This window comes from Phalaenopsis equestris, unplaced genomic scaffold, assembly GCF_001263595.1.
Source record: "Phalaenopsis equestris unplaced genomic scaffold, ASM126359v1 Scaffold000002, whole genome shotgun sequence".
Lineage (NCBI taxonomy): Eukaryota > Viridiplantae > Streptophyta > Magnoliopsida > Asparagales > Orchidaceae > Phalaenopsis > Phalaenopsis equestris.
In genome coordinates, this window is record NW_018164444.1 from 6,952,165 (window position 1) to 6,963,549 (window position 11,385).

Sequence of the window (11,385 nt, forward strand, 5' to 3'; positions counted from 1 at the left end):
GAACAAAGAGTGGAATCAATAATCAACGAGATATAACATGGTATAATCATTACCACCCAACAATGACTTCTTTTGGGTTAACTTTTTGGTGTGATGCATACATGGTATGATGATATTCGATATCCAAAGCGACCTGCAGAGAGCCAACAAGAAGAAGTTAATATCAAACAAATATGAATCTACATCCAAACAAAGCTAAATTTTAAAATATATAATAGCCTTACTTAAGAAGAAGAAAATTAGTTGAGTTTACCGACATTATCTGTAATCACAGAAATGCAAAAGAAACCTTTGACGAGTAAGGCTTTTTGTTTTTTTTTTATGCTGAAGATTTTATTTACATGTCTCTTCATTTAAAGACTAGTGGAACCAAAAGGAGTTGAGAAGGCAGTCGCCCCCTAGATTTTAAATAAATACATTGAAACTGACTGTCCTATATATTGAAACTAACTGTCCCATATATGCATATGTAAATATCTCTATATATACATGTATCTCTCTCTCTCTCTCTTCTCTCTCTCTCACTATATGTGTGTGTGTGTGCATATGGATATATATGCATATACATACATGTGTGTGTGTGTGTGTGTGAACCATGCCCCCTCTCCTCTCCCCCCTACCTACTTCACCTTACAACCTCCGTCCCAAATCTCCCAATACCGGTTTCGCTCAATATAATTGACAACCCCTCGCAATACAATTGTGATTAGAACTAACACCTAGATCGGAAAAAAAGATAAGACTATGGCATACAAAGACCTTGAAAACACCAATCTTTCTCCTTTTGTTGTCTCTGCTCGTATGGTCATATCCAAAATCATTGAGAAAGGCAAACGTCATCTTTCTCCCATTTCTTCCTACCAGCCTTCACGTTTAAAACCATAAATTTGTCTTCCAAAGATATTTACTAAATCCTATATTTAATGCAAAATAGAGGAAAAACGGAACTGAAGAACTTGTAGAATTTATACAAGTCATTGTTGTTGTTTGGCAGGATTTAACAGAGCGATTTAAGAGCCTATAGGAATTAAATACTGTTTTTGTTGTTTGTCAGGATTTCTGTAATTTAGTTTATTTCCTTGCTCTTTTTTGTTTACTTAATTGTGATTAATAATTAATATAGTGCATTTCAAAGTTCTATGCCCTCACTTTTACCATCATCTTTAAAACAACAAAAATTACTTATATTTGGACAACTTGAGTGTGTGGTGATCTTATAACATTAGCTAAGAGTAGTCAAGTATAGTTCTCTCCATAGTTTGATGATTATGTATGATACCACCTATGTTGTTTCAGAATAAGTTATTAAAGAAGAAAATTCACCAAGTCAAAGAAATGAAGCAAATGGAGCTTATGATACAATGACCTCATTTGATTTTTTATTTTATTTTGCTTCTTATGATAAAAATTCTGGAAATTAAAGATAATTTTTGTCAAACATTGGAAAAAAATCACAAGACATCTTGAATACAATGTATTTAGTCATACACCTATGTTGTTTCAGAATAAGTTATTAAAGAAGAAAATTCACCAAGTCAAAGAAATGAAGCAAATGGAGCTTATGATATAATGACCTCATTTGATTTTATATTTTATTTTGCTTCTTATGATAAAAATTCTGGAAGTTAAAGATAATTTTTGTCAAACATTGGAAAAAAATCACAAGACATCTTGAATACAATGTATTTAATACCAACTAAATATCTTCTTTTAAATTTAAGCATATCATGATGATTTTTTTTGGTTCCAAAAGATGAAATTATTTAGTGAAAAATGGTATATATATAGATGAAAACTCCTTCCTCTAGAGGTCAAGAACACATTGTCATACAAAAAGATAGCATTATAATAGAACATCATTTTAAAGTTGATGTATTATAGTTATTTTAGATGCACATCTACGAGAGATGAATAAAAGATTTAAAGAAAATATTGTGGAAGATAGCATTATAATAGAACATCATTTTAAAGTTGATGTTTTATAGTTATTTTAGATGCGCATCTACGAGAGATGAATAACAGATTTAAAGAAAATATTGTGGAACTATTTTTTCTCACTTATGCATTGGATCTTCGAGATAGGTATTGATAATTCAAAATTTGTCAACTTTCAAAATTATTTTCACAGACACAAAGTACAAAAATTATACTTACAAATTCAATTAGAGCATTTAAATTTTTAATATTGAAGATCATTACACTAAAAAAAACTCTTACCAATTTCTGCCATTTATAACAAATGTTCGTTAAGAAAATCAGTCATATACCCTCTTAATATAAGTTTAATTAGATTGATTATGACACTATTGATTTCACCAATAACAACTAAACTGACATTTTCAACTACGAACATTGTCAAGACAATTACAGAATAAAATAAAATATAATTTTATTGCGAGTTCACTGATAATATATGTTTTCACCAATAACAACTAAACTGACATTTTCAACTATGAACATTGTCAAGACAATTACAGAATAAAATAAAAGATAATTTTATTGCGAGTTCACTGATAATATATGGTAAAAATAATATTGCAATGAATTTTAATATATATATTAAATGAATGATGGATTAAATTTCATGAAGAAAGCAATTTTTTTTCATTTCATTTCAATAGTTCATTCATTTTTTAAAAAGTTTTAATTTTAATATATTTTAGTTGATTTTTCAATTCGCCCCATCTATGAATTCTAGTTCTGCCCCAATTTTAAGAAATAGCTTGAAGATTGAGTATAATTTTTATATGGCCTCTTTAGAAGTAAGACAAAAAAGCATAAGTAATCCAATTTGACAAAAATTATAGTGCTTAGCTTAGTTACGCTTCTTTTATGGTCATTTACTGTGCAAATAAATAAAACTTAGAAGTTTTGAACATTATTAATTAATATGGCCATGTAAGTTCAAACACAGGTGTGCTTACTTAAATTCTTGAGTGTACTGATTTATAACTAATTTGCTTTGATTTAAGCATTTAAAAACAATTGAAGGTGAGATCAAATGTTTGTCCGCCCATCATAGCATTAAATTTTATCTTAATTATTACAATAAGTATAATTCTAGTCTCTAAAGTTTATATCATGCTTCATGTAAGCCCATTTCTTTAAAAATTCCTCCAATTTGGTGCTTCATATACAAGACTTCCATAATGATTCTTCCCTTAATAAAATCGTTAACTAAGAGAGACTAGACAAAAAAAACCCTAACATATTTCCTTTATTTCATTATGAAAGTTCATTCATTACCCCACCAGCACTTCCTTTCTGCCTCCCTTCATCACCTTCCCTTGTTCCTTCCCTTTCACTAACTCCTCCATCCTCTCCAACTCCTAAAATCTCATCAACTACTCCATTCTCTTTGCCACAAATCGTTGCCACCACAGGTTCTACTCTATCTTCTTCTACATCATTTTGTAATCCATCACTACTCTTCCCACTGCTTTCATAGAACTTCAATATGGTCGAAGAAAAAATAATGAAAAAAGATCCTATGCGGTCCTACTTGTATTTTAGTCAGATAAAGCAAGCTCTGAGAAGTGGGTGAATGGAAAAAAAAAATATATCAATTGATTCTTATTGAATAAATAAACTATGTCAAAACTAATGATTACTTTCATAAAGAAAACATCTATAAAAAACCATAACAGTTGTGAAATGGCAATATCAAACTCATACTATAAGGGAAAAAAAAAGATGGATTTTGGTATTTAAAAGCTCCAGTTCCAACTGACATTAAAGCTAGTAACACTCTCTCCACTTTCTTGTGATGAATCAAAATCTCTTATATCTTCAGTCACCACTACACTTTCCCTTGCATCACTCTTTCTTCATGTTATTCTAGTGGTGGTTGTAGTTTTCAAGCGTTATTTCATGGAATGCTCTAGTCCAGTATCAATGATGATCGGATACAGAGCTACTTGACCCATATGGCATAAACCACTACTAAAAGACAGCAATGCTATGCACCACAGCTTCCAAGCGCTCTAATGGATCCTAAAAGAAGAGGCCTAACCCTATAAAGGCATAAAAAGTTAGAAGAGGGTAGATCTATGAAGACATACATTTCACATTAGGAGCCAATATAGAAATATGAATGATAGAATTTTGGCAACAAAAATTTACACCATTTAAATATAGGTACAAAATTTGAATCATTTAAGCTACATTAAAGGAAAACTTAACGTTATTGGCAAAAAATGACTTGTATAAAGCCAGGCATTCAACCTCAGAAACCAATTTGTAAGAGAATCAAAACATAGAATGTTTAAAATATTGGCATGAATGAAAAGTGGTATGAATCTCAGAGACCTAAATGATTTTTACCTTTTAATCATTATGAATGGGTGTTCCCAATGCATAGATCACTTATTAATGTAAAGCTTGGTTGATAGAAGCAATGTAATGTCCATATTTATAGAGGTCTTTTGAAAAAACAAGAACATGGGATATCCATATTACACCAGACAACTTATTTTAAATTATTATATTATACTAAGCAAAAAAGAAAAAAAATATGAAGGTGTCATCGAAGCCCTCAAAAGTGATACTCCCTTCCCGTATTTATAAAGATTTATTCTGAAATAGGAATTCACTCAAAAAATTTTTAAAAAAAGTGAAACTCGTCTCTTGAATTTAATTCCAAGCACTTCAAAACACTTATGTCAAAATAAACTAATGCTTAGCACAAGTATCATGATAAGATTCTCAAAAACTGTTTTACTTAATGTTAACTCATGCCAAATTGTTTATAAACTTATCCACATTTTTGCATGATGCTCATTTTCAACACTTCTAGAAATGATATTAGTAAAGGTACAGCAAAAGAAACATGAATTGGTTATAACTTACTACATTTAAATTATTTCCGGCACTAAAAATGTAAAACCAAAAAAAGTTCAATCATGTAAATTCTTTCAATAGACTAATATTCAATGACCAGACAGTTCAAATAAACAATTACAACATAAAAAAAAAAATTTAGTCAACCTCTATTAAGAGTCTACGACAATCAACTATAAAGAAAACTTGCAAGATTCTACAGCTCAAGTTTATGTTCAATCCAGGTTTGATCTTGTGTAAATGAATAAATATGCAAGGAAAAACAGGGCAATATCTGGCTTGAGTTGTCATATTAACAACGCCAGGAATATCATGAAGAGGCTTAGCATAAACGGCACAAAGAATGAAACAACTCCGTTTCTGTATCAAGAGCATGTTAAACCAAACAATGGAAACAATCGAACTTCAGAAAACAAGTCACAAGACAACACAACTGAAACAATAAAAAAAAAGAGGAGCGTTCAAACAAAACCAAAAACCCTAAAGAAAAAACTACAAAATAAAAAACGGAAAGTTGGGGAAGAAGACCTGGTCGGCAGATTCGTTGTGGGGGACGGCGTAAGAGTTCTTAATCTCCACGATCCCATCGGCGGAGACGGAGCCAAGTAGTGTTCCAATTACCCTCTCGGCCTGGTCTGGCCGCCGAACGTAAGAGTCGCATATGTTGAAGAGCACCACCGGGTGGATCCTCGCGCTCAAATTTGAAGAGGATGGGTGAAACAGAAGCGCTGTCTTGCTGCCGGAAGCCATGGCGGGATCAAATTTTGGGGATTAAGTGAGGGCGATAGCAGAGGAAGATTGTCTAGGGTTTGGAACCACGAGATGGTCGACTAACTGCGCTTCATTCGGTCGAGAAAATTCGACACTGCTAAAATCATCCAAAATAAAATTAAAAATTTAAATAAAATCTTCTCTATTTGTATATCTCACACCTAATTTTTCATATTTTTTTTGATATTTTAAACTGATAGAACAAAAAAAAGATATTCTATTTTTTAAAAATCTGTTATTTTCTTATGCTGAAAAAATATCATGTCCTATTGTAGAACGTGTAGACGATGGTCACATCATGTCGCCGATACATGATGTGCATCATGTCGCTGATACATGATGTGATATAATCCATATCATATTTCGTATGTCGTTTGACAGATGAAATATTTTTTTTTTATTTAATTGTGAGATATGTATATACCTAAGAATTGTGTGCTATGTATATAAATGCCTAAAAATCCTAATCAATATTTTAATTTTAGCCACATAAAATATTAAGGGGGTAATTCCATACTTAGCAACTGAAATATTGCTATTTAAAAATCTTGTACTCTCTTCCATTCATTTATCAAATTCTCACTCAAATATGATAAACCCCAACACATATTTTTCATTTTTATGAAATTCTCAATGATTTGATCGTGACGCATAAATACATCATTGAGATATTTTATTCTAGTCGCCTAATTTTATTTGGTTTTGTCTAGCAATTTTAGATGAGCGTATAAACCTAGTTGCCATTAGATCTGATCTTAACTGGCTTTGCCAAATTCTTAGTTGGCATTGTCTATGTTCCGACTCGACCTTATCTTGGTCATAGTCAACCTTGTCTTTACTCCTAGTTTGCCCTGCTTGACTCTAGTTGCTTTCTGTCTTGATCATAGTCGATGGAGTTAAATAGAGCCAACAATGTGCTTAATGATATAAGAAAAGTTTATATATTAAATATATAAATCCTAATGTTTTAGGTATTATATATCCTTATCCTTCTAGTTTAATTTGATCCCAAATATCACTTCAAAGTTTAGATCATAATATATTAACATAAATTTCTTAAGAATGATCATTTTTTCAATAAATTTACTGTAATATGAATTCTTTTTAATTAAACTTATTATATAAATGATTGATTATTTGTTGTGGTATACATATATAAATAAAATAGAATAATCGGCGATGAAACGAAAAATAGAACGAGGAAATTCACATTACAAGATAGCAACACAGTGGAACACACAGATTTACGATGAAACGAAAAATAGAACGAGGAAATTCACATCACAAGATAGCAACACAGTGGAACACACAGATTTATGTGATTATTGGAGGATTGGGAAGAAACTTTATTTTCCGTTATTGGGGAAAAGACTTGAAAGAATAGATAAGGCTGAATGGAATTTGTTGGAATGACAAGTTCTAAGGGTTATTCAATTGACCATATCAAGGCCCGTTGCACACAACGTCGTCAAGAAGAGGACGACTGCAAATCTCATGGCAGGTATGCATGAAAAGTTATCGACGAATAACAAGGTGTATTAGATGGAGAACTTATTCAATTTGAAGATGACAGAAGATGTTTCTGTTGTTCAGCACTTTAATGATTTCAATACTATAACAAATCAATTGTCGTATGTTGAAATTGATTTTGATGATGAGATACGTGCTCTGATATTGTTGGCATCATTGTCAAATAGTTGGGAAGTCATAAGGATAACAGTTACCAATTCTATATGTAAATCTAAACTGAAATGTGATGATATTCGTGATTTGATTTTAGCTGAGGAGATGCGCAAAAAAGATTATGGCGAGATCTCAGGTACGAGATCAGCACTGAATATTGATTTCAGAGGGAGATGACATGATAAGAACTCAAATAGCTTGGAGGTGCAAGACTGTGTAGACCCTGTTGATATGTTGACTAAGGGTGTTACTCTTAAGAAATTGAAATTGTGCACAGCTTCAATTGGTCTTCTGGTGTGAAGAAAAAGGTTTTGAGTTGCAGGGGTGGAGGATTCCTGTTTGAAGAAAAAGGCAACGTCGCTAGTGGAAGATATCAGTTTGAAGAAGGAGATGTTGTTGTTTATGTACTTGTCTCCAAATGGGAGATTTGTTAAGGATGGAGCCTGATTCGCGACCTCTTTCCCGCTCCTGCTCCTCTGTCGCGAAACATCCCAAATCATTCCCACTCCCTTTTGTCGCGAACTGTTCCCGCCTATGCCCGTTTCCGCCTTCCCTGTTTCGTCAAGCGAAGCATCCCTTCACTCGTTATAAGTCACGAACATGCAGCAGTTCCTGGTGGTGCGTGTGGTTCAAACCAGAAGAAGAAATTGCATGACTCTCCTTCAAATTTTGCACAGCTTTTTTGGTGTTCTTCTTCAGGCTTCCTCGGGACAAAGGAAGAGAAGTGCAAGCAGTAGTTCCATGCGGCAAAAGGAAGAAGAAAGAAGAAGAAGATTGTTCTCCCTTAGCTTCTTCTTGGTGGCTTGTGACTGAAGAGAAATTGGGTTTATTTTTTGTTGTAAGTTTATCTTCTTCGGTGTATTTCGATGTGGAGAGAGAAGAAGAGAGAGCAAGGAAGTGAGAGATTCCTCTTGTAAGTCGAGACAATCGTCGAACACAGGGGCGACTGCTCGACACCTCGGGTTCCTGTTCGCAACCGAGGCAGACAGGTCCCGAGAAGGAGTTCCGTGAAGGAGTCTGGCTTTGAAGCAGCATCTTGGTTTCGTGAGGGATTCAAGTTTGTGATTTCTTCTCGAAATAACAGCATTTCGGGAAGGAATTTCGGCTTCCGTGAAAGATTACTAAGGCAGAGGAATTTGTAGAAGAGTTCATTGCATGATCAATTTCAAATGATAATTTTTTATGCAAAATTCGAGGTGGTGAAGTTTGATGAAACTAGTAACTTTGGGTTGTGGCAAACATGAGTCAAAGATTTGTTGGTGCAGCAATGGATCCTGAAGGATTTGCGAACAACGATACCACATGTCATGAAGGATGAAGATTTGGAAGATTTGCAACAACGAGCGGCAATAACTATACGCTTGTGCTTGACATATGAGATTATGTATCACGTGATGAATCTAAAATTTCTAAGGGATGTATGAAAGAAATTGGAAACTCAGGTTATGTCCAAAACTTTGACGAATAAATTGTATTTGAACCAAAAAACTATATGGGCTGAAGATACAAGAAGATTCTGATCTAGCACAACGCGTGAATGTCTTCAATCAAATAATCACAGATCTATCACGGTTTGATGTGAGTATTGAGGGTAAAGATCAAATAATGATTTTGTTGTGTTTCATTTCCTTCTTCCAATGAACACCTGATGACTACTCTGATCTTGGAAGTAAGAAAGATAAGGAAGGTTCTGGAAGGCAAAATTTCATATCAAAGTTCAAAGGCAAAAAAGACAATTCATTGCTACAAGTGCAATGTGTCAGTTCATATGAAGAGAGATTGTCAAAAGTTCAAGAAGTAGACTGGGGAGAAAGGTGATACGTCATCAAAATCTATAAAAGTGGTATCAGAGTGAGGTTCTAGGGCAGGGAAGAAAATTTTCGGCGCAAGAAGAAGAAGATTGGTCTCCCCTGGCTTCTTCTTGGTGGCTTGTAGCAGAAGAGAAATTGGGTTTATTTCTCTTCTAAGTTTATCTTCTTCGATTTATCTCTGTGTAGAGAGAGAAGAAGAGAGCAAGGAAGTGAGAGTCCCCTCTTGTAAGTCAAGATGATCGACTGGTGTATATTCCTCAAGTAGTAAAACTCTTTGCAACTCCGTGGATGTAGGCATATTTGCGGAACCTCATTAAATCTTTGTGTGTTTTTCTGGATTTGTGTCGATTCCTATTTTTTCACCCTAATTTCTCAACATTATTCATATATTATTAGAAACAAAGTTAACAAAGAAAAAATTCAGCAAAATTATTCTTCCAGCTCATTTGAGTTAGTAGTCGGAGCTTTCCCCTGGCGACGATCTCTCTCCTAGACTGAGGGACCTTAAGACTGATTTGGCTCGGTGGGATGCTCCACCGCCAATTATGTCAGATGACCTCTCAGTGATCCAGTGTCCCTATGGGAGAACCACTCGAGTCAATAAAGATGGGGTAGATGGCTTCACCCCTCTTAGATAACGAGAAGAATCATGGAGTTGCTCCCAAAGAACTAGCAAGCTTTATCGCCTAAACACTTGCTGAGGTATCCCCCTCATGATGACCAGCCACCATCTCAGCACCTAGTTGACGAGATGTCCTGAGAACCTGCAAGAGGAATAAAGCTCTCAATTTCCTCCATGAAAGTTAGTCTCTTTATCAGGATTAATTCATTCATCCTGATTCTTTGAAAGATGGCGGTAAGTGCTAACTCTAAATACTACTAAATCGACAACTTGTCCACACCGATTTTGTTTGCCTCGAGCAACACTTTGGCCTTCACCCTTGAAGGGGAGTCCCCAGTTGGGACCAAGCACGTAAACATTGCTTTCAATGCTTCACCTTAATCTCTAATCCCAAAAACTTAAATTTGTCGATTGACAAAAACATAACAAACTCCTCTAGCCTGACCCGAACAAGAACATATAATTGACCATTTTTTCTCACATAGATTTTTCTCTTTTTTTATCATTTGGACGCTCCCGTCCTTTCAATCTTTTGAAAGCGGTATAGAGCGGGTCCTTTGTGGAAATGTCGCCATGTGCTTTTGTCATTTTATCCATCATAGAATAGAAGACACAAAGAATGACCAACTCATATAAAGAAAAACACAAAGTAGACATGGGAAGGTATCCCGATGCTTTAGTTTTAAAAAGGCATTGAAAGCAAGGGAATCCAATCATTGAAACATTAATTAAAATTGAATGAGCTTTACTTTTACATTAAATTATTTTATTCTTACCTCAACATCACTTTCAAAAAAATGAGAGAATTGACGAATTAAAATATGTACAACAAAATGGTGTCAATGCTAATCATACAAAGATCTAACGACCTAGAAAGAAAGGATGCGACGAAGAAATATATATTGCCAACCGTCAATGAGACTCGTGGGCTGAACTAGTCAAGCCATGCAAGCCAAGTTAATTAGGCCAAAACCAACCAAGCCAAAAGGCAGACTGGAAGACAACTTGATGGTCCAAAAGCAAGTTTTAGAACAAAAGAGTGTCTGAGCCATCCATTGCAGAAAGCCGACTTGGTATGATAGGCAATCCCACGGCAGTGCCTGCTCAACGAAAGAATCAGTTCCACAAAGTATTTCCAATCATCCAACGAAGACCCAAAGGCGCTTTACCAGGGATCAAAGAAAGTCCATCAAACTATCTCGCCCAAGCTCAACCGATCGAGCTGCTTATTCGAGCCAAGCCGATTAAGTTTAGCCGAACAACCCAATTAAGTCTAGTTGATCGACCAGCAGGCGACTAGACAACAAATCATCTCATTAAAATACAAGAAACACTCTAATACTCTAATACATGCCCCCTCCCAATGGGGGGTAAAAATATAATATTATCATTGTGCCAAATGCTCTATAAATAGAGGAATCATCTAATGAAGGATATCCGTTTTATGGTTCATCTCTCTCTATACTCTCTTTAATTATGCTATATTCCTTGAGTGCGTCTTGAGTTCGTAAAAAAATATTTATTTACTTTCTAGAGCATTAATACCATCATCATATTTCATATAGCTTTTAATTCATGTTGCAAAATAGAAATATATTATGCTCGGATGCATAAATATATTATTTGAAAATAAAATGAAGAATTTTAAAGTGCTGTGAT

General features: G+C 34.3%; 1 protein-coding gene across 1 annotated transcript in view; it reads right to left on the reverse strand.

Annotated features, from left to right (window-relative positions):
• LOC110028743 (eukaryotic translation initiation factor 3 subunit F) overlaps positions 1-5,709 on the reverse strand; it is an 11,962-nt gene extending 6,253 nt beyond the window's left edge. Inside the window, exons 1-2 of the mRNA XM_020730724.1 lie at positions 5,368-5,709; positions 54-133 (exon numbers count right to left, since the gene is read on the reverse strand). Of these exons, the coding sequence (XP_020586383.1) occupies positions 54-133; positions 5,368-5,589 (302 nt within the window). The 5' untranslated portion in view covers positions 5,590-5,709. The remainder of the gene's footprint in view (positions 1-53; positions 134-5,367) is intronic.
• Between the last annotated feature and the right edge of the window lie 5,676 nt (positions 5,710-11,385).